The following is a 22012-nucleotide window of genomic DNA, read 5'->3' as shown; positions in this document are numbered from 1 at the left end:
TCCTTAGGAAGAAGGAACCTAAAGGTGGAGAAGGAACATTAGGAACAGTGAAGAATACTGACATTTCTCCCAGGCTTCACAGTTTGTGTAGGGCAAGGGGTAAAAAATGCTCTCTTTTCTCCAGAGAGAACAGAAGGCAGGGATGGGGAATCACAGACTTTTCACCATTTGGGGACCATTGCGTAAAAATTTTGATATTTTCTAAACCTAGTAGATGTATAGTAAATAATTTATAGGAAAGAATCTCTTGTCCAAAGAAAAGAAAGTCTGACCTTTGCTTTTGCTTTCTGAGACATAATCTCTGGGCCCTAGGAATGTTATGCCTGTTAGGAAGATCTTTGTTTGCCTGGAGACCTTGAGTCATATGGGATAGTCTAACAGTGTGATTTAGGATAGGGAGGTGGCCATACCTGCATAGTCTTAGGGTGGGGACTGGCCACTTCAGAAAGATCAACAATGTGACTTAAGGCAAGGGCTTTGGGTCACGTGGTATCAGTCAACTTGGAGGTAGAGATTAATGATGTGGGTAATCGACCAATTATGCTGTGTGATGAAGCCACACTACAAATTCTGAACACTTGGGTGAGCTTCCCCGGGTGGCAAAACTTTGTGTGTGCATTGTTGTTCTACAATACTGGGGGAGTAACCTGTCCTGACTCCACAGGAAGAGGAAAATAAAACCTCCACATTTGGTATTTCTGGACTGATTCTGCCCTATGGACTTTCCTTGGCTAGTTGTAATCTGTATCCTTTCCTTGTAATAAACTATAACCCTAAATGCAATAGCTTTCAGTGATGTCTGTGAACCTGAGGGTTCTACTCAAGGTTTTGATGCCCCCTGAACTTGGTGTCAGAAGTAAGGGCAGTTTTAGGGAATGAGCCTTTTAACTTTGTAGTTGGCCTCCTTCAAAGGGGAAGTAGGAAAAAGTCTGCGGATTTTACTTTCTTTGCCTTCTTATAGAATACAGTTTATGTTTTAAGAAATCTGTGTACTTTTAAAATAAAACATTCATTAGGCTCCTTAACCCAGTGTTTATCTATAATAGGTTCATGAACTCATTCAGTAAATACTGAATTTAACTGAGAGCAATGAAAGTAGTTAGGAAAAAATGCACTTGAATTCTTTTTTGTGTACATTTACCAAACTTTCGTTATAAAAGGGAAAATACTTTGTTTTATATTAATAATTGTACTTACTAATTATATAATGTTGAGAAAACCACATAATTTCTTTGAGTTTCAGTGAGGTCTTTTCTAAAATTAAAGGTAATACCCTTTCCATAGATACTAATCCTAATTAAGTTTAAGAATAAATACAGCAGAGTGTATGTCAGAGTGTACCTCCATTATGACTCATAAAAACGCTACATGGTATGTGTGTACATCCAAAGTAAAGGATGAAATCAGAAATATTTTAAAATTGTAGCCTAGTACCTGGCATGCAGAACATGTTCCATAAATATTAACTGAAATAATGATAATATTCTAAGAATTTCATAAGATTCATGCTTTATACATTTTATTGACTGAAGATTCATGAGTAGCTAACATTTCTGAACCCAATTCTTTACTTAAGAAGCTAACTTTCACCTCTGTGCAAATTTATGAGCTGAAGGTATTATAACAATCTTAGACAAATCACCACTATCAACAAGTTTCTAGTTATCAATTCCATACAAATCATTGTTCTTGAATGTATATGGCTTTAAAAAATATGATAGACTCAAACTACCTTGGCCAGCCACAGTGGCTACTCATGTCTGTAATCCCAACACTTTGGGAGGACAAGACAGGAGGATCACTTTAGCCCAGGAGTTCAAGACCAGCCTAGGCAACATAGTGAGACCCCTGTCTCTATAAAAAATAAAAATAAGAAAATTAGCTGGGCATACTGGCATGCACCTGTAGTCCTAACTACTTGGGAGGCTGAGGTGGGAGGATCACTTGCGCCCAGGAGGTTGAGGCTGCAGTGAGCTATGATCTTGCCACTGTGCTCCAGTCTGGGCAACAAAGTAAGACTTTGTCTTAAAAAAAACAAAAAAAAGAAAATAATCAAACTACCTTATACTTTTAATTATTGTATTTTAAATATTTGAAATAAATTAACTCCAGTGTTTATATGCATTGACTATGAATATCAATTTCTAGCCAAATTTTGATTGCTACATAAGTATACTTTTTTTTTTTTTTTGCAGTTTTTCCATTGCCACTAGTATGGACTTGTTTTTGGTTTGTTTGTTTGTTTTTTGTTTTTGAGACAGTCTTGCTCTGTCACCCAGGCTGCAGTGCAGTGGAGTGAACTCGGCTCACTGCAACCTCCACCTCCCAGGTTCAAGTGATTCTTCTGCCTCAGCCTCCTGAGTAAGCTTGGGATTACAGGTGCATGCCACCACCCCTGGCTAATTTTTGTATTTTTAGTAGAGATGGGGTTTCACCATATTGGTCAGGCTGGTCTCGAACTCCTAACCTCAAGTGATCCGCCCGCCTTGGCCTCCCAAAGTGCTGGGATTACAGGTGTGAGCCACCGTGCCCAGCTATGGACTTGTGATTTTTTTTTTTTTCTCTTCTTTTCACAGATGTTGAAATGCTGTTTTTTAAAGCTTTTTTTTTGACCCTATTTTGATGCATCAGATAAGGTAAATTCTTAGAATGATGACCAACTCCTGACTTAAAATTTAACCAATGTTGTGAAATTCCCCACCATTTTTAATTAAATGCAAGTTGTTTTCAAGTTTAGATTATGACTCTAAAAATGAATGACTCCCATAGCCTTCTGTTCACAGAAGTGAGCAACAAGGACAAATGGTTTAGGATACGGTAAATACAGCAGAATGTATGTCAGAGTGCACCTCCATTATGACTCAGAAAAATGCTCTGCTATACAACTTGTATAATACAGGGGTTATTTTACTAACCACATGGGAGATTTCTTGGCCTTGGAAATAAGAAATTTTTTAAATATCATAAGCCATGAAAGCAATATTCTATCAAATATTCAAATATAAACTGTTGTCTTCCATTCAGACCTGCAAACTGCATGGGGGACTTTGTAAGCTTTTTTTTGAAATTCGATGTTTCCAGGAAAGCACAAAAAAAGAAAGAAAGGAGGTTACAAGAAGAGGAAACAAAATCTCCTTCCACTCTTTCAGCATAACCTGTTTTAATATCCGTAAGCATCTGGGGAGTCACCGGAGCTTTCAGTGACAAAAGTCTGTGGGCGAAGCCCCTCTGAGAAGAGAACTCTGCTCTTTAAGCCTTTCAGAGGTGGGCAGAGCTCGGGAACCGGTTTCTATGGACAGGGGACGCGTTGCTAAGGGACGGAAGGGTGGGGGCGGGGCGAGTAACCCGCGGAGCCGGAAGAGAGAGGAAAGGAGATGAGGTTTGTTTCTGGAGGAGGGAGCGTTGGAAAAGCTGAAGATCAAAATTTGTAGGAGGGTGGGAGGCGAAATAGAAAAAACATCGTTTTACATAAACGGCCTTTCTGTTCCTGGAGTCAGTGGGACGTTCTCCAGCGGGGCCTGGACTGGGAGAGAGTGAGTGAGGTCAGGCGAGTGTGGAACCTGGCGGGAGGCGGGTCCTGGGGGCTCTTCCCGATTCGCTGAAGTACCCTTTGCGTCTTCTAAACTAGATATGAATGAGCTTCCTCAATGTTGCCCTTAATTTTGCTTTCCCATGAAACGACCAAAGCCATAGAGCGTTAGAGTAGGTCTCCGTGTGTTTCCAGCGGGATGTAGGCTCCTGGGATAAGGTAACCCGGGGGCGGAGAGAGAGAGGTGCGAGGGGCGCTGGGGGCTGCTTAACTGATACATTTCCAAATTGATGACACCCAGCCTCCTGGAATGGCTGGTGGGAGCTGATCATTCCTGCGGTAATTGTACTGCGATTTCCAGCTGGCTAATCAATTTTACCAATAATTATCTGATTAGTCGCCCACAATAATACTCCACGATGTACGTACATCATCGTTTTAAAATTCCTTGATAGTTTTTCTTAGAAACTTCCCTTCCAGGCCGGGCGCAGTGGCTCACGTCTGTAATCCCAGCACTTTGGGAGGCCAATGGGGGCGGATCACTTGAGGTCAGCAGTTTGATACCAGCCTGGCCAACATGGTGAAATCCAGTCTCTACTAAAAATGCAAAAATTAGTTGGGTGTGGTGGTGGGCGCCTGCAGACACAGCTACTCGGGAGGATGAGGCAAGAGAATCGTTTGAACCAGGGAGATGGAGGTTGCAGTGAGCTGAGGTCACACCACTGCACTCCAGCTTGGGTGACAGAGTGAGACCCTGTCTCAAAAAATAAAAATAAATAAATAACAAGAAAATTCATAATGTGTAGCTAAGCACATGGGAGGGTTTTTAAACGAGTTCTCCCAGTGCCCAGGCTGTACTAGTTTGCTGGGACTGCCATGACGAAACATCAGAGACTGAGTGGCTAAACAATACAAATTTATTTTCTCACAGTTCTAGAGACTAAAAGTTAGAAATGAAAGTGTGAGCAGGGTTGTTTTCTTCAGAGGCCTCTCTCCTTGGCTTGGGGTGGTAGCTGCCTTCTCACTGATTCCTCACAAGGTCTTTCCTCGGTGTATCCTGGTGTCCCAATCTCCTCTTCTTATATGACACCAGTCATACTGGATGGGGGAGCCTACCCTAAGAACCTCATTTTAACTTGACTCTTTAAAGGCCATATATACAAATACGGTCACATTCTGAGATCCTGGGGCCTAGGACTTCAACATATGACTTTGGAGGCAACATAATTCAGCCTATAATATAGGCCATTTATCAACATTTTAGATTTAAAAGAAAAAAGGGCCGGGCGCGGTGGCTCAAGCCTGTAATCCCAGCACTTTGGGAGGCCGAGGCGGGTGGATCACGAGGTCAAGAGATCGAGACCATCCCGGTCAACATGGTGAAACCCCGTCTCTACTAAAAATACAAAAAATTAACTGGGTGTGGTGGCGTGTGCCTGTAATCCTGGCTACTCAGGAGGCTGAGGCAGGAGAATTGCCTGAACCCAGGAGGCGGAGGTTGCGGTGAGCCGAGATCGCGCCATTGCACTCCAGCCTGGGTAACAAGAGCAAAACTCTGTCTCAAAAAAAAAAAAAAAAAAAAAAGAAAGAAAAAAAGAAAAAAAAGATTCCCCTAAGTCGGTACTTGGAATGTGAGATGGAGCTACTCAGCCAGTTATTTCATTATTGAATAAACATGAATCATTTAACAGATGAAGTGAGTGCTTACTGTGGTCTCAATAGTGGACCGTGTCACATAAAAATGTAAGATGTGGCCTTGTCCTCAAGGAGTAAGCATTTGAACTAATAAAGCCAAATAATGGAAGTGAATTTTAATTTAGCCTCCATTTTCTAGGTAATTTCTCAGGTCTTTAGTTTGTGACTTTAGATTCTTAGTTTTCCTGAGTCGTTTAGAACTTGCTGAAGACGCCTTCTCAGCTGAGCCTATTATATTGACGACACTGGGTTTTGTTGTTGTCGTTTTGTTTGTTTTTAATCCCAAAGGTGCTGTTAAAATTGCTCTCTGAAAATATTTAAGACATTTTTATTTCAGATGCAACTTAGTCTCTGATATGCTATTAATATTGACCTGCAATTTTTGTTGTGAATAAGCCTTTGCAGTGAGGCCCGTAGATGATTTACTGTGAGAGTAATTGGGAATTCATTCTGCCCCAATTGGCATGGCCTCTATTTCATTGTGTTCTTTAAAAAAAAAACAAAAACAACAACGAAAAACATCACTACTGAGCTAGAAATTAAGAACATAAATCCAAGTTTTCTTTCAAAACAATTTTACCAAGTTTAGGTTTGCAAGAGCCCCACTTTATAATAATTCACTCAACTTATTATTTCGTCTTCCAGTAGATCATTATGAAGTGACATCATTTATTACAGATAAACTAGGCTTACTTTTTCTAAAAAGTTATATTCAGAGACATCTCCAAATTAAATTGTAATTTTCAAATCACTATGAGATGTAAAATGCTTTGCCTGAGGCTGAGATTCGGAGGTGGGTAAGTCAATTCTTGCTTTAAATGAGCATTCAACCTAGTGAGGAAGAGATTTTTGTCAAAGAGTAAACCTCTTTTTTTTTATTTTGAGATAGAGTCTCACTCTGTCACCCAGGCCCGAGTGCAGTGGCACAATCTCGGCACACTGCAATGTCCACCACCTGGGATCAAGTTATTCTCCTGCCTCAGCCTCCAAAGTAGCTGGGATTACAGGTGTGTGCCACCATGCCCAGCTAATTTTTTTTTTTTGTATTTTTAGTAGCGACAGGGTTTCACCATGTTGGCTAGGCTGCTCTGAAACTCCTGACCTTAAATGATCTGCCCACTGCAGCCTCCCAAAGTGCTGGGATTACAGGTGTGAGCCACTGTACCCAGCGAGTAAACCTCTTAAAACCTGATATGGTGGTTCTTGCCTGTAATCCCAGCTACTCAGGAGGCTGATGCTGGAGGGTTGCTTGAGGCCAGGAGCACACAAGTAAAAGACTGTCATCAAGACAAGGAATGAGAGGATGCCAAGTAAATTCATAGAAGAGTAGTCTTTATACCATATTTGATAAAGAGGAGGCTTTTGATGTTGCAGAAGGATAGTAATGATGACACTGAAGATGTTTCACTGTTTGATGTGGAAGAGATGACTAATAGACCAAGAAAATAGAAAATCAGACATCCAGTAGTGTTGATACTCACTCAGGGTGGCTGGCAAAATGTTAAAGATATATTAGGGAAAGTTACAGATTAGTCTCAAACCTTTCAGAAGGCTGAAAGGTTTTATTGGGACAGGCCGAAGGTGGCAGGTCCATTAAGTTAGGGAGAAAATAGGAAGGAGGCTCTCCTTAAGTCTGTTTACCCCACATCCCTTTGTCTCTACTCTTAACTGTTTGGTCATGTAAACTTTGTGTTGGATGGTCCTCTCAGTGGGAGATTGGTGGAGGGGGAGTTACCTGTTAATAGTGTTTACTCTGGGCCAGGAACCTAAAGCTTTTTATCATCCTATAACTACTCTTTTAACCATGTCAATTAACCACAAGTGTGTTAACTTAGTACCGCTATTGTAAAATCTTGATGGAATTAATGTGTGGATGGTCTTGGTCGATTGGTTGCATTTCACCCTCAGAAAGCAGCAAATGGCCATCCCTAGCCCACTCTTTTCACTGTAATGGTGTAAGAGTACACTCATTCATCTGTCATTGAGTCAGGATCTGCAGGCCAGACATCCACAGGTGGTGGTCGACATCTCACAGTAGCATCATTTTTCCACTTTTCTTATGAGTCAGTGCAATGGTTACCTATGTTCTCTGTGAGTTGCTCAGCAGCAGCTTTATTATCTGTATGGTGACAATTATCTTGTTGTCATGTTACTTTTGGGCCATGAAGAGTGTCACAGGTAGACTAATGGATGGCCTACCTTGCTGGAATCACATTGATGAAGATGGAAAGAGCCATTGGGTATTTGAATCTAGAAAGGAATCCTTTCAAGAGAATAAAACTGTGTCAGAGGCTGAATCAAGAATCTTTTGGTTGGGACTTATTGCCTGTCCAGTGCTGTGGGTGATATTTACCTTTAGTGCCCCCTTCTTCAGAGTAAAGTGGTTAATGGTGGTTGTCATGGGTGTGGTGCTACAAGGTGCCAACCTGTATGGTTACATCAGATGTAAGGTAGGCAGCAGAAAGAATTTAACCAGCATGGCTACTTCATATCTTGGAAAGCAGTTTTTTGTTTTGTTTTGTTTTGTTTTGAGATGGAGTTTCACTCTTATTACCCAGGCTGGAGTGCAATGGTGCGATCTCAGCTCACCGACCTCCGCCTCCTGGGTTCAAGCAATTCTCCTACCTCAGCCTCCTGAATAGCTGGCTGCACCACCATGCCCAGTTAAGTTTTGTATTTTTTAGTAGAGACGGGGTTTCACTATGTTGACCAGGATGGTCTCAATCTCTTGACCTAGTGATCTACCCACCTTGGCCTCCCAAAGTGCTGGGATTATAGCCGTGAGCCACTGCGCCCGGCGGAAAGCAGTTTTTAAGACAAATCACTGGAGGTGATCAGATTCCTGAATAGAAAGCTTATGTGCTTTGTTACATTGGAGAACAACTGAAGAGATTCTTGACTCTGAATCTTTTAGAGCTTGGTCCATGTTGCCACAAGGAGTGTTGGCTTTGTTTTTCCACTTAAAAACTTTATTTATAAAAAGGGAAGGTACTTTTCATATTAGGTTTTTATTTCCTTTCCAGCAGTTGGGGCTAGGAAGTATATGTTGGCACTAGAAACATTGTCAAGATTTGTTCAGTGGTATAGGTATGCACATGTTCTGTAGGTATGCACAACACAGCCATATAATATCAATATATCCCAGGTTAATGAAAGTGTTCATTTACATAGCTAATGGAGACCTTTACATTTTGATCCAAAGAACATAGGAGGGTGTTCTTAGTCTGTCTCAAAGCTCTGTGGGTTTACATATTATTTCTGTAGATTATTTTCAGAAGTAAGTTTTGCTTCCATGGTAAGAGTGAGCACTTTGGCTTATGTATAAGTTGGAAATAATTGTTAGTTTTTAATATGTACCTCATGGGAAAATTTCTTAGACATATGCAAGCAAATGAAAATAATTGGGTGAGTGGTATTAACTATTTTCTAAAATTTTATTTTTATTTGTAAGAACTCATTTACTTAAGGCCCAGTTAATATAAATGGAATCATCATAGTTTATTTAACAAATACGCAGAGATTGCTGCTGTTCTATTTACAGAAAGAATAGCTAGATTGAAAGCTCTTCAGTGGAACTTGAGCTAATACATCTTTTACCACTAAAAGAGCATTACTTTCATGTCATTATAGGAATAATCATTTACATACTTGGCATAATAAATGTCTAAAAGATTTTATTTTCTGAATCTATATATTTTTCTTGCTATACTGGGGATATTGTAAATTATGTATTTGTATTAATGGTATTTCTTAAAGCAATAGATGTAACTGTAAACTAAACCAATATACAAACTATTTTAGGCACCTGTAAATTCTGTTGTAGGTCCTATAAACTTTGTTGAAGTCTTTTTTTTTTTTTTTTTTTTAATTTTTTATTGGATTTTAGGTTTTGGGGTACATGAGCAGAGCATGCAAGACAGTTGCAATAGGTACACACATGGCAGTGTGCTTTGCTTTTCTTCTCCCCTTCACCCACATTTGGCATTTCTCCCCAGGCTATCCCTCCCCACCTCCCCCTCCCACTGGCCCTCCCCTTTTCCCCCCAATAGACCCCAGTGTTTAGTACTCTCCTTTCTGTGTCCATGTGTTCTCATTTTTCATCACCCACCTATGAGTGAGAATATGCGGTGTTTCATTTTCTGTTCTTGTGTCAGTTTGCTGAGGATGATGTTCTCTAGATTCATCCATGTCCCTACAAACGATACGAACTCATCATTTCTGATTGCTGCATAATATTCCATGGTGTATATGTGCCACATTTTTCCAATCCAGTCTATTATCAATGGGCATTTGGGTTGATTCCAGGTCTTTGCTATTGTAAACAGTGCTGCAATGAACATTCGTGTACATGTGTCCTTATAGTAGAACGATTTATAGTCTTTTGGATATATACCCAGTAATGGGATTGCTGGGTCAAATGGAATTTCTATTTCTAAGGCCTTGAGGAATCGCCACACTGTCTTCCACAATGGTTGAATTAATTTACACTCCCACCAACAGTGTAAAAGTGTTCCTTTTTCTCCACATCCTCTCCAGCATCTGTTGTCTCCAGATTTTTTAATGATCGCCATTCTAACTGGCGTGAGATGGTATCTCAATGTGGTTTTGATTTGCATCTCTCTGATGACCAGTGACGATGAGCATTTTTTCATATGATTGTTGGCCTCATATATGTCTTCTTTCGTAAAATATCTGTTCATATCCTTTGCCCACTTTTGAATGGGCTTGTTTGTTTTTTTCCTGTAAATCTGCTTGAGTTCTTTGTAAATTCTGGATATCAGCCCTTTGTCAGATGGGTAGACTGCGAAAATTTTTTCCCATTCTGTTGGTTGCCGATCCACTCTAGTGACTGTTTCTTTTGCCGTGCAGAAGCTGTGGAGTTTGATTAGGTCCCATTTGTCTATTTTGGCTTTTGTTGCCAATGCTTTTGGTGTTTTGTTCATGAAGTCCTTGCCTACTCCTATGTCCTGGATAGTTTTGCCTAGATTTCCTTCTAGGGTTTTTATGGTGCCAGGTCTTATGTTTAAGTCTTTAATCCATCTGGAGTTAATTTTAGTGTAAGGTGTCAGGAAGGGGTCCAGTTTCTGCTTTCTGCACATGGCTAGCCAGTTTTCCCAACACCATTTGTTAAACATGGAATCCTTGCCCCATTGCTTGTTTTTGTCAGGTTTATCAAAGATTGTATAGTTGTATGTATGTTGTGTTGCCTCCGGTGCCTCTGTTTTGTTCCATTGGTCTATATCTCTGTTTTGGTACCAGTACCATGCTGTTTTGATTACTGTAGCCTTGTAGTATAGTTTGAAATCCGGTAGTGTGATGCCCCCCGCTGTGTTCTTTTTGCTTAGAATTGACTTGGCTATGCGGGCTCTCTTTTGGTTCCATATGAAGTTCATGGTGGTTTTTTCCAGTTCTGTGAAGAAAGTCAATGGTAGCTTGATGGGGATAGCGTTGATTCTGTAAATTACTTTGGGCAGTATAGCCATTTTCACGATATTAATTCTTCCTAACCATGAACATGGAATGTTTCTCCATCTGTTTGTGTCCTCTCTGATTTCGTTGAGCAGTGGTTTGTAGTTCTCCTTGAAGAGGTCCCTTACATTCCTTGTGAGTTGTATTCCAAGGTATTTTATTCTTTTTGTAGCAATTGCGAATGGCAGTTCGCTCTTGATTTGGCTTTCTTTAAGTCTGTTATTGGTGTAGACGAATGCTTGTGATTTTTGCACATTGATTTTATATCCTGAGACTTTGCTGAAGTTGTTTATCAGTTTCAGGAGTTTTTGGGCTGAGGCAATGGGGTCTTCTAGGTATACTATCATGTCGTCTGCAAATAGAGACAATTTGGCTTCCACCTTTCCTATTTGAATACCCTTTATTTCTTTTTCTTGCCTGATTGCTCTGGCTAGAACTTCCAGTACTATATTGAATAGGAGTGGTGAGAGAGGGCATCCTTGTCTAGTACCAGATTTCAAAGGGAATGCTTCCAGTTTTTGCCCATTCAGTATGATATTGGCTGTTGGTTTGTCATAAATAGCTTTTATTACTTTGAGATACGTTCCATCGATACCGAGTTTATTGAGGGTTTTTAGCATAAAGGGCTGTTGAATTTTGTCAAATGCCTTCTCTGCGTCAATTGAGATAATCATGTGGTTTTTGTTTTTGGTTCTGTTTATGTGGTGAATTACGTTGATAGACTTGCGTATGTTGAACCAGCCTTGCATCCCCGGGATGAATCCTACTTGATCATGATGAATAAGTTTTTTGATTTGCTGTTGCAATCGGCTTGCCAATATTTTATTGAAGATTTTTGCATCTATGTTCATCATGGATATTGGCCTGAAGTTTTCTTTTCTCGTTGGGTCTCTGCCAGGTTTTGGTATCAGGATGATGTTGGTCACATAAAATGATTTGGGAAGGATTCCCTCTTTTTGGATTGTTTGAAATAGTTTTAGAAGGAATGGTACCAGCTCCTCCTTGTGTGTCTGGTAGAATTCGGCTGTGAACCCGTCTGGACCTGGGCTTTTTTTGTGAGGTAGGCTCTTAATTGCTGCCTCGACTTCAGACCTTGTTATTGGTCTATTCATAGTTTCAGCTTCCTCCTGGTTTAGGCTTGGGAGGACACAGGAGTCCAGGAATTTATCCATTTCTTCCAGGTTTACTAGTTTATGCGCATATAGTTGTTTGTAATATTCTCTGATGATGGTTTGAATTTCTGTGGAATCTGTGGTGATTTCCCCTTTCTCATTTTTTATTGCATCTATTTGGTTGTTCTCTCTTTTATTTTTAATCAATCTGGCTAGTGGTCTGTCTATTTTGTTGATCTTTTCAAAAAACCAGCTCTTGGATTTATTGATTTTTTGAAGGGTTTTTCGTGTCTCAATCTCCTTCAGCTCAGCTCTGATCTTAGTAATTTCTTGTCTTCTGCTAGGTTTTGAGTATTTTTGATCTTGCTCCTCTAGCTCTTTCAATTTTGACGATAGGGTGTCAATTTTGGATCTCTCCATTCTCCTCATATGGGCACTTATTGCTATATACTTTCCTCTAGAGACTGCTTTAAATGTGTCCCAGAGGTTCTGGCACGTTGTGTCTTCGTTCTCATTGGTTTCGAAGAACTTCTTTATTTCTGCCTTCATTTCGTTGTTTACCTAGTCAACATTCAAGAGCCAGTTGTTCAGTATCCATGAAGCTGTGTGGTTCTGGGTCGGTTTCTGAATTCTGAGTTCTAACTTGATTGCACTATGGTCTGAGAGGCTGTTTGTTATGATTTCAGTTGTTTTGCATTTGTTGAGCAGTGCTTTACTTCCAATTATGTGGTCAGTTTTAGAGTAGGTGTGATGTGGTGCTGAGAAGAATGTGTATTCTGTGGATTTGGGGTGGAGAGTTCTGTAAATGTCCACCAGGTTTGCTTGCTCCAAGTCTGAGTTCAAGCCCTGGATATCCTTGTTGATTTTCTGTCTGGTTGATCTGTCTAGTATTGACAGTGGAGTGTTAAAGTCTCCCACTATTATTGTGTGGGAGTCTAAGTCCTTTTGTAAGTCATTAAGAACTTGCCTTATGTATCTGGGTGCTCCTGTGTTGGGTCCATATATGTTTAGGATCGTTAGCTCTTCTTGTTGTATCGATCCTTTTACCATTATGTAATGGCCTTCTTTGTCTCTTTTGATCTTTGTTGCTTTAAAGTCTATTTTATCAGAGATGAGAATTGCAACTCCTGCTTTTTTTTGCTTTCCATTAGCTTGGTAAATCTTCCTCCATCCCTTTATTTTGAGCCTTTGTGTATCCTTGCATGTGAGATGGGTTTCCTGGATACAGCACACTGATGGGTTTTGGATTTTTATCCAATTTGCCAGTCTGTGTCTTTTGATTGGTGCATTTAGTCCATTTACATTTAGGGTTAATATTGTTATGTGTGAATTTGATACTGCCATTTTGATGCTAAGTGGCTGTTTTGCCTGTTAGTTGTTGTAGATTCTTCATTATGTTGAAGCTCTTTAGCATTCATGTTGAAGTCTTAATCAGCAGATTATGTTGTGAATATATTTGTACATTGTTAAAATGTTTTTAAAGATTATTTGTTTAATTGAATTAGTGTCTTATTGGAGTGATAGCTTTGAAGGTGCAAAACTTTGTTTTTGTATAAAATTCCTGTTTACAAGGCAAAAAGAAAAAAAGAGTAGGCTTTTGACTGAGACATGTGGGAGAACATTCTGAGTAGAAGGAAATGCTTGAGTGAGGGACATGCTTGGGAAAATGGAAGGACATGCCCAGGAAGTAGGAATGGTAGAAAATGGTGGAACAGAAAGGGGTAGGATGGATAAACCAGAAAGGGGAGCTGAGTCAGATCCTGGACTCTCTTTTCTTGACTGGTCTCATATATCTTCTGAAGAGTTTGGGTGTCATTCTTCAGGTTATGAGAGCAAGCCAAGGTTTGTGGGCTGGAACTGATCCTGATCAGTTTCTGGTTTAAGAAAGACAGCTCTGATGGCATTTTGTTTGTTTGCTTGTTGTTTTTGAGAAGGAGTCTCGCTCTGTTGCCCAGGCTGGAATGCAGTAGTGTGATGTAGTTAGGATTACAGGCATGCATCACCATGACTGGCTATTTGTTTTGTTTTGTTTTTAGGTAGAGATGGGGTTTCATCATGTTGGCCAGGCTGGTCTCGAACTTCTGACCTCAAGTGATCTGCCTGCCTTGGCCTCCCAAAGTGCTGGGATTACAGGTGTGAGCCACCATACCCAGCCTGATGGCATTTTGAAGAATCAATATTTGAGGAATGAGGAGGAAGCTTTGGGGCAGGCAAACTAGGGGGGTGTATAGAGCAGTAACCCAAAGGATGGTAAGTGACAACCTGAAGGTCTGAAGAAGGATGCTGGCAATGGAAATCAAAGCAAGGATAACAAAGGTCTGTCTTCTTGATGTTAATGTTGCCCCACTGTTAATAGAATTCTGTGAGAGACCATTGATCCATTCCACCCCTGAGAGTCTATGAGTTAAGCTATTGTGACCACATCAGAGCCCTATATTCTAGATGAGCACACTTCCCCCAACTCTAAGTAGAATGCTTCAGAAGATGAGAGAGATAACTAGTAGGATCAGGAGAAGAACTTTTTTCTCTTTTGCAAATAAATTTGAGTATGCTAAGAGGAAGACATTCGTGAAGAAAAGAGGTAAAAGGCATAGGAGAAAGGTGATAACTAATAGAGATAATTCTTTCAGGAGACTGAAGGTAATGGAGTTTAGAGTATATCAGGAGGGATTAGCTTTGGTCGGGAGAACCAACACCTCTGTTAAAATTAAAGTGCAGAATGGATGGGAATGAATAACACTTTGGTATGAGAGGTAGGAGCTGAAGAAGCTTTAATTGTTTGTCTATTTTCTTAGTGAAATAGGAGAGGGCATCTCTTTTTTCTAGGAAGATAGGGGTCACAAAGAAAGATGTTTATCAGGTGCCAACTTTCTCAGTAAATTTGATAGAATACCTAGCACAATGTCGTCATGTAATACATTTAGGTAGCCAGTGACCAAATGAATAAATAAATGCTTATTATCAAATAATAATATAAGCTCATATATATTATTGAGAATTCAGAAAGAAGTATGAAGTAGGAACACCAAAGTATATATTAAAATTAAAAAGATATGATAAAGAACATAAATATAGATCACACTGAGGAACATTTAATATAGTTGTTTTTTTTTTTTTAGACAGAGTCTCACTCTGTCGCCCAGGCTAGAGTGTAGTGGTGTGATCTTGGCTCACTGCAGCCACCACTTCCCAAGTTCAAGCCATTCTCCCATCTCAGCCTCCTGAATAATCAGGACCACAGGGGTGTGCCACATAGGCTGGCTAATGTTTTGTATTTTTAGTAGAGACAAGGTTTCACCATGTTGGCCACGCTGGTCCCAAACTCCTGACCTCAGATGATACACCTGCCACGGCTTCCCGGAATACTGAGATTACGGGTGTGAGCTACTGCACCCAGCCCATTTAATATCGTCTTGATTCATTTTGCATTAAAAGATTAGTAGTTAGTTCATGCAAAGTATTTGGAGTACACCCTCATATTAGTACTGATGTTCCTTTGCTCTCAGAATTTATTTGAGGAGGTACAAAATAGGCCCTTGATGAACTTACAAAGCATAATGATGACAGCAAGCAAGTTAATCCATAGTGTTTCCTCACCTCCGCTTTTTCCCAGGGCCATTTATCCATTAGGCACCATCGACACATTGCTAAAGGCCTATGGGAGAAAAGTATTTGCAAACTGAAAAAAATGTATTCATTTCAAAATGTGAAATTAAAACTACAAAACTAACATTCAGCCAATTTTATTAACTGTCAAATTTAGTATTCATAAACTGTTGTTGACCCTTGAAAATAATTGGGGTTTTTCTCACTCTAAAAAAGTTCATGATCTGCCAATGATTTTCCAGAAATCATTCATAGCCAAATAATTTACTCTTAGCAAAATATTTTAAAGCAAAAACATAAAAATTCTTTCATGCTACAGCTAACCGTATATAGAAAAATACAGCTGTGTGTGCATGTGCATGCATGTGTGTATGTGTATGTTTATGTGTGTGTGTGTGTTTATGTGTGTGTGTACAATGGGATGACAGTTTGCCTCATAAAATGTCCTATGTGGTCTTCAAGATGGCGTGACTAAAAGTGAGAGGTTTAGGACACCTTACTCTAAAAAGACCTGCTTTCTCAGCATTTTGGGAGGCTGACGTGGGCAGATCTCCTGAGGTCAGGAGTTCGAGACCAGCCTGACCAACGTGGAGAAACCCCGTCTCTATTAAAAATACAAAATTAGCCGGGTATGGTGGTGCATGCCTGTAATCCCAACTACTCAGGAGGCCGAGGCAGGAGAATCGCTTGAACCTGGGAGGCAGAGAATGCCGTGAGCTGAGATCGTGCCATTGCACTCCAGTTTGGGCAACAAGAACAAGACTCCATCTCAAAAATAAAAAAGAATTAAAAAAAAAAGGCCTGCTCTTTGTTCTTTCCCACAAGTCAGCAGCATTGTCTCAGCTGGCCCTCTTGTAGTTTATGCCTTCCCAAACTGGGAAACTCACTCACTTTAACACATTAATTCTTTCAGTTATTCACCTGTGTCTCGCTGAAAAATAGAAATCTTTGTCTCCAGTAAAATCAACTTTGGTGAGGAATATGGGAGCCTTCTCCATCCCCTTGAACTCATATTACGTTTAAGGGAAACACAGAAGCTAAAACTCCTCGGAGAGTTTTAGTTTAGTTTAGTTTTACAAGAGGGATAGTTCTTGGGTCTGAAAACAAAATATGCCCACATAATCATAACCTATATTCTTTTTCAAAATCTGTTCCCTGCTGTCCTGTGGGAAACCCAGGATGTCATAAGCATTCACATTGTGCAAATACCTTTACCCTGTCAAAGTAAAATAAAATATAGACACTAATCTCTAAAATCAAAATATTTATTTGGAATTAGGGCACACACACAGAGCAGTGGTATCTAAAGAACAAAGAGAAGGTCAGAGGTTTTATAAAACCAGGAAATGTTACAAATTGGTGCTAGTGAGGTTCTGAGGCACTGACAAGATTGGTAACTGAAGGCTGAGGGTAAAATTGGTTTAGAGTTGCCACAGGTCTTTTGAGTAGCTATTAGATACAACTGGTTTAGGTTATAGCAGTCAATTTCAGCTGCCAGAGGAACTGCATTTTTGGAGCAATGTTTTGTGCCCTGAGTGCTTTCACTTTACCCTGGCTTCTCACTGTGTTTTAGTTAGGTACCACAAGAGTGACCCATTTCATATAATCAGCTTTCACAGTCCTGGATCTCCCCTTCCCAGCATGCAACCTGACGTTGTGTGGTTTGTCACAAGACATTCTATCTGCCAGCACCCCCATGGCCCAGAATTTCCTCTGTGTAATTTTCTTTTAAAGAAATGGGGTCTTGCTCTGTCACCCAGGCTGGGGTGTAGTAGCATGAACATAGCTCACTGCAGCCTCAAACTCCTGGGCTTAAATGAACCTTTTGATCCTCCCACCTCAGCCTCCCCAGCAGCTGAGACTGTAGATGCATGCTACCATGCCTGGCTACTTTTTTCTTTCTTTCTTTTTAAGATGGGGTCTTGCTATGTTGCCCAGAGTGGTCTCAAACTCCTAGGGTCAAGCAATCCTCCTGCCTCAGCCTCCCAAGTAGCTGGGATTATAGGCATGCACCACCACACCCAGCATCTCTGTGGGATTTCTTTATCACACCGGACTACATCATGTGATAGAGGGAGAATCTGGCTGGATGTGGTGACGTGATAGAAGGCATGCTGGGATGGGATGTCACTGTCAAGGCATGAAGAATTCATACTCAGGGCAATATATGGTGAAGGAAAAAGAGTAGAAAAAAAAAACAAGTACAAAATAATGTAAACTTTTGGCATAGGATCGTTAATCTTTCTCTTTTCATGAACTGTTGTCTCCATGTGATGTTGGTGGAATAATATACAATATAGGAGAAATATAGATTTTTTTGGGCTGGAAAGACCTTAGTATTAACATTAATGTTCATTAAAAACATTGATGATTCAGTACTTTCTGTTAACCATATAACTTTTACACTTAAATGCCACTGAAGCCCATTTAATTCACTGAGCAAAAATATACTGACTGCATGGTCATCTACAGTTTTTTTGTTTTTTTTTTTTTGAGATTGAATCTTACTCTGTCACTCAAGCTGGAGTACAGTGGCGCATCATCTCGGCTCACTGCAAGCTCTGCCTCTTAGGTTCAAGTGATCCTCCTACCTCAGCCTCCCAAGTAGCTGGGATTAAAAGCATGTGCCACCACGCCCAGCTAATTTTTGTATTTTCAGTACAGACTGGGTTTCACCATGTTGGCCAGGCTGGCCTTGAACTCCTGACCTCAAGTGACATGCCTGCCCAGACCTCTTATAGTGCTGGGATTATAGGCATGAACCACTATGCCTGGCCTATCTACAAAAATTTTTTAAATAAATAAAAAAATAAAGGGAGCTTTGGGTTGCTGTTTCTGGATTCTTGCCTCCACTCTGTCCTAGCTATTTGTATTTTACTGATAGGGTACCTTGTGGCCTTCAGTTTTTCTCATCTGAAGATGTAAATTAGACCGGGTTCTGATGTCTCATGCAGCTCCCTAAGCTTAATATGAACTGCTTGACCTCAGATGAGACTTTTAGCAATATTAATTAATGAGGAAATATGAACTATTATGGCAATGGGACCTAGCCAGCTTAGCTGCTGCTACTTATGTGTGACTAATTGCCTACTACATGCTGTTAACAGTCTTTGATCATTGACCAATTTAATTTGAAGTAATTAATTATATGAGTTTCTTGCATTTACTTTCATTAAAATTATATCATGACAAAAAGAAAATAGGTATGTCTAAAGTCCTACTCCTGGCTGGGCGCCATGGCTCATGCCTGTAATCCCAGCACTTTGGGAGGCTGAGAAGGACAGATCACTTGAGGTCAGGAGTTTGAGACCACCCTGGCCAACATGGTGAAACCCCATCTCTACTAAAAACACAAAAATTAGCTGGCCATGGTGTGCAAGCCTGTAATCCCAGCTACTCGGGAGGCTTAGGCAGGAAAATCGCTTGAACTCAGGAGGCAGAGGTTGCAGTGAGACAAGATAACACCATTGCATTCCAGCCTGGGTAATAGAGCAAGACTCTGTCTCAAAAAAAAAAAGAAAAATTAAGTCATATGCCTAGGTTGATAGATTTTTAATCTAAAAAGTTTAAAAAGAAAATAGACATAAGTCAAGCCACTTGGTGTTGCTTTAAGTATAAGTCACATACAGTTCTCATATGGTAATTGTGAACTTTCTCCCCCTCACCTTTATCATAAATTTAAAAATTCATGGGGCCTATACACATCTGGGAGTTCTGATCATATGGCTTTCAATTGAAAAAACTTGGGCATATTTACAATTCTATGATTTACTGTGTGATTTAAACATTTTTTTTTTTTTTAAGATGGAGTCTTGCACAGGCTGGAGTGCAATGGCTCGGTTTCAGCTCACTGCAACCTCTGCCTCCCAGTCCATGTGATTCTCCTGCCTTAGCCTTCCAAGTATCTGAGAGTACAGACACACACTCAGCTAATTTCTTGTATTTCTAGTAGAGACGGGGGGTTCACTATGTTAGCCAGCCTGGTCTTGAACTCCTGATCTCATGATCCGCCTGCCCTTGGCCTCCCAAAGTGCTGGGATTACAGGGCGTGAGCCACACAATTCTGTTATTTACCTAAAACATTAATGTAAAAGTGGGTCTTTTGAAAACTTATGCCTAAATTGTTATATGTTTAAATTTGAATTAATTTGTTCTTCTTCTTCCTTATTTTAAAATAGGGATTTACTGACTGACAATGGCAGAAAAAATTTTAAAGAAGTTAGATGTCCTTGATAAGCAAGCAGAGATAATCTTGGCCAGAAGAGCAAAGGTTTGTGAAGTATAAACTACAGTTCAATTTAATCATTAACAATAATTTTACTTTTTAGCTAATGATGCATTAATATTATATAAACTAATTTGTAAAAAGCAAATAATTATACTGGTTGACAAGGTAATGTGTAAAAATATAAAAATGTTATTGCTGAGTAGTATTCCATTATATAGATGTACCAATCAATCACATACCAAGAAAGTTCAACCCATCATCCAATGAAGGGCTTTTGGATTGTTTTCACAATTTTACTAGTAAAAATGAAGCTGCTTAAAAAATAAAATAAAGCTGCCGTGGACATTTGCATCCAGGTTTTTATATGAACATGAGTTTCCTTTTCTCTGAGGTGAATGCCCAAGGGTATGATTGCTGGTGCAATCTTTCTCTGAACTGTAGCAAGATCAAGGCCACAAGATTTGGTTTGAGTTCCCCCAATCCAATGGTTTTCCCTTCCCTGAACCTCAGGCCTGAAACTACCACCAGGAAGTAAGCTGGGCTATTGGGCTCATTTGTTTCCCTTCTTTCAGCGATCTGTGCTACTCTTTTTTCTAATAGCTGAAGGCAGTTGTTTTCATATATTTTGTCTGAGTTTCTAGTTGTTGAGAGCAGGATTTTAATTCCCATAGTGCTTAATCTATTGGCAGAAGCAGAAGTTCCCCATATCCTTTGACTTTGTTTTTAGGGTTTTCATCTCTTTATTCCTTTGTGCTATGCTCTGAGACATTTTGGCTCCTTTACTTACCTTTTAGCAAAATCGTTTTTCTTCTTCAATCCATTTGTATAAAGATTTTAACAAAGTCTTCTTTTGATTGCTTTCTTCACTCTATTTCTGGCTCATGTGACTAGAGGAAGGTTGGTGTGATTCACCATGTGTGGCTACAGGAAGAAGAGCAGGCTGAAGAGACATGCCTGCTGTAGTTCCAAGAACTCTATGTATCATATCTATATTTGCTAAATATGTAGGTCTTTCCTTAAATTCTCTATTTTAGAGTTAGGAAGGAGCCTTCATAATCCTCTAATCCTACCCCCCACATTTTATAGATGGGAAAAGAATGGCTCAGGTCACAAAGCAAAGGCATAAAAACAGTTGGTGCACAAGACCCCAATTCTTAATCTGTTTTTAAGAATTGCCTATGACCAAGTGTAAATTAGTCCAACCATTGTGGAAGACAGTGTGGCGATTCCTCAAGGACCTAGGAATAGAAATTCCATTTGACCCAGCAAACCCATTACTGGGTATATATCCAGAGGATTATAATCATTCTACTATAAGGACACATGCACACGAATGTTCATTGCAGCACAGTTTACAATAGCAAAGACCTGGAACCAACCCAAATGCCCATCGATGATAGACTGGACAGGGGAAATGTGGCACATATGCACCATGGAATATTATGCAGCCATCAAAAACGATGAGTTCGTGTCCTTTGTTGGGACATGGATGAACCTAGAAACCATCATTCTCAGCAAACTGACACAAGAACAGAAAATCAAACACCACATGTTCTCACTCATAGGCGGGTGTTGAACAATGAGAACACATGGACACAGGGAGGGGAGCATCACACACTGGGGTCTGTCGGGGTGAAATAGGGGAGGGACAGTGGGGGGTGGGAATTGGGGAGAGATAGCATGGGGAGAAATGCCAGATATAGGTGAAGGGGAGGAAGGCAGCACATCGCACTACCAAGTGTGTTCCTATGCAACAATCTTGCACGTTCTTCACATGTACCCCAAAACCTAAAATGCAATTAAAACAAAAAGAAAAACAAAAACAAAGAATTGCTTATTGCCTACCACCTAAATTCTGTGTGTGTGTGTGTGTGTGTGTGTGTGTGTAAAGTGAGATTAATTTATTTTTCTTTCCACCTAAGATTTTCCTCATATGAAAAGCACTCATTTTTTTTTCCACTTTGGCTTTGCTGCAGATAAACAGGCTTCAGAATGAAGGAAGAAAAACAACTATGGCTATACCCCTGACATTTGATTTTCAGTTGGAATTTGAAAAGGATAGTGCTATCTCCACATCTAAGGAAATATCAAAGATCAGAGAAGACAAGTCATGTGGCATTACAAAGTCAAAAATGTAACTATTATAATTACCTTAAATTTACAGTTCAGAGTTTGTTTGTTTGTTTTTGAGACAGGGTGTCACTCTTATGGCTTAGGCTAGAGTGTCATGGTGCAAACATAGCTCACTGCAGCCTCAACTCCCCAGGTTTAAGTGATTCTCCCACCTCGGCCTCCAGGATAGCTGAGACTACAGGCACGCACCATCATGTCCAGCTAATTTTTTGTATTTTTAATCTACATGGGTTTTGCCAT

General features: G+C 40.0%; 1 protein-coding gene and 1 pseudogene across 9 annotated transcripts in view; both read left to right on the top strand.

The window, feature by feature from the left end:
* The first annotated feature begins 3338 nt into the window (after positions 1-3338).
* Positions 3339-22012, top strand: part of C7H1orf141 (chromosome 7 C1orf141 homolog) — a 54556-nt gene continuing 35882 nt past the window's right edge. For 4 of the 9 annotated variants that reach the window (XM_078332203.1, XM_035251830.3, XM_054236415.2 and 1 more), the window contains exons 1-3: positions 14271-14386; positions 19590-19681; positions 21616-21773. In XM_078332203.1, coding sequence (XP_078188329.1) covers positions 19607-19681; positions 21616-21773 — 233 coding nt within the window. In that variant the 5' untranslated portion in view covers positions 14271-14386; positions 19590-19606. Of the gene's footprint in view, positions 3543-13987; positions 14122-14270; positions 14387-19589; positions 19682-21615; positions 21774-22012 lie in introns of those variants that run through there. The other 5 variants (XM_035251833.3, XM_078332202.1, XM_054236411.2 and 2 more) reach the window with 3 other exon arrangements.
* Positions 7240-7970, top strand: LOC144577023 (Golgi apparatus membrane protein TVP23 homolog B pseudogene; annotated as a pseudogene).

The sequence above is a fragment of the Callithrix jacchus genome, chromosome 7 (genome assembly GCF_049354715.1).
Source record: "Callithrix jacchus isolate 240 chromosome 7, calJac240_pri, whole genome shotgun sequence".
Lineage (NCBI taxonomy): Eukaryota > Metazoa > Chordata > Mammalia > Primates > Cebidae > Callithrix > Callithrix jacchus.
This window is presented reverse-complemented; position numbering and strand designations above follow the sequence as displayed.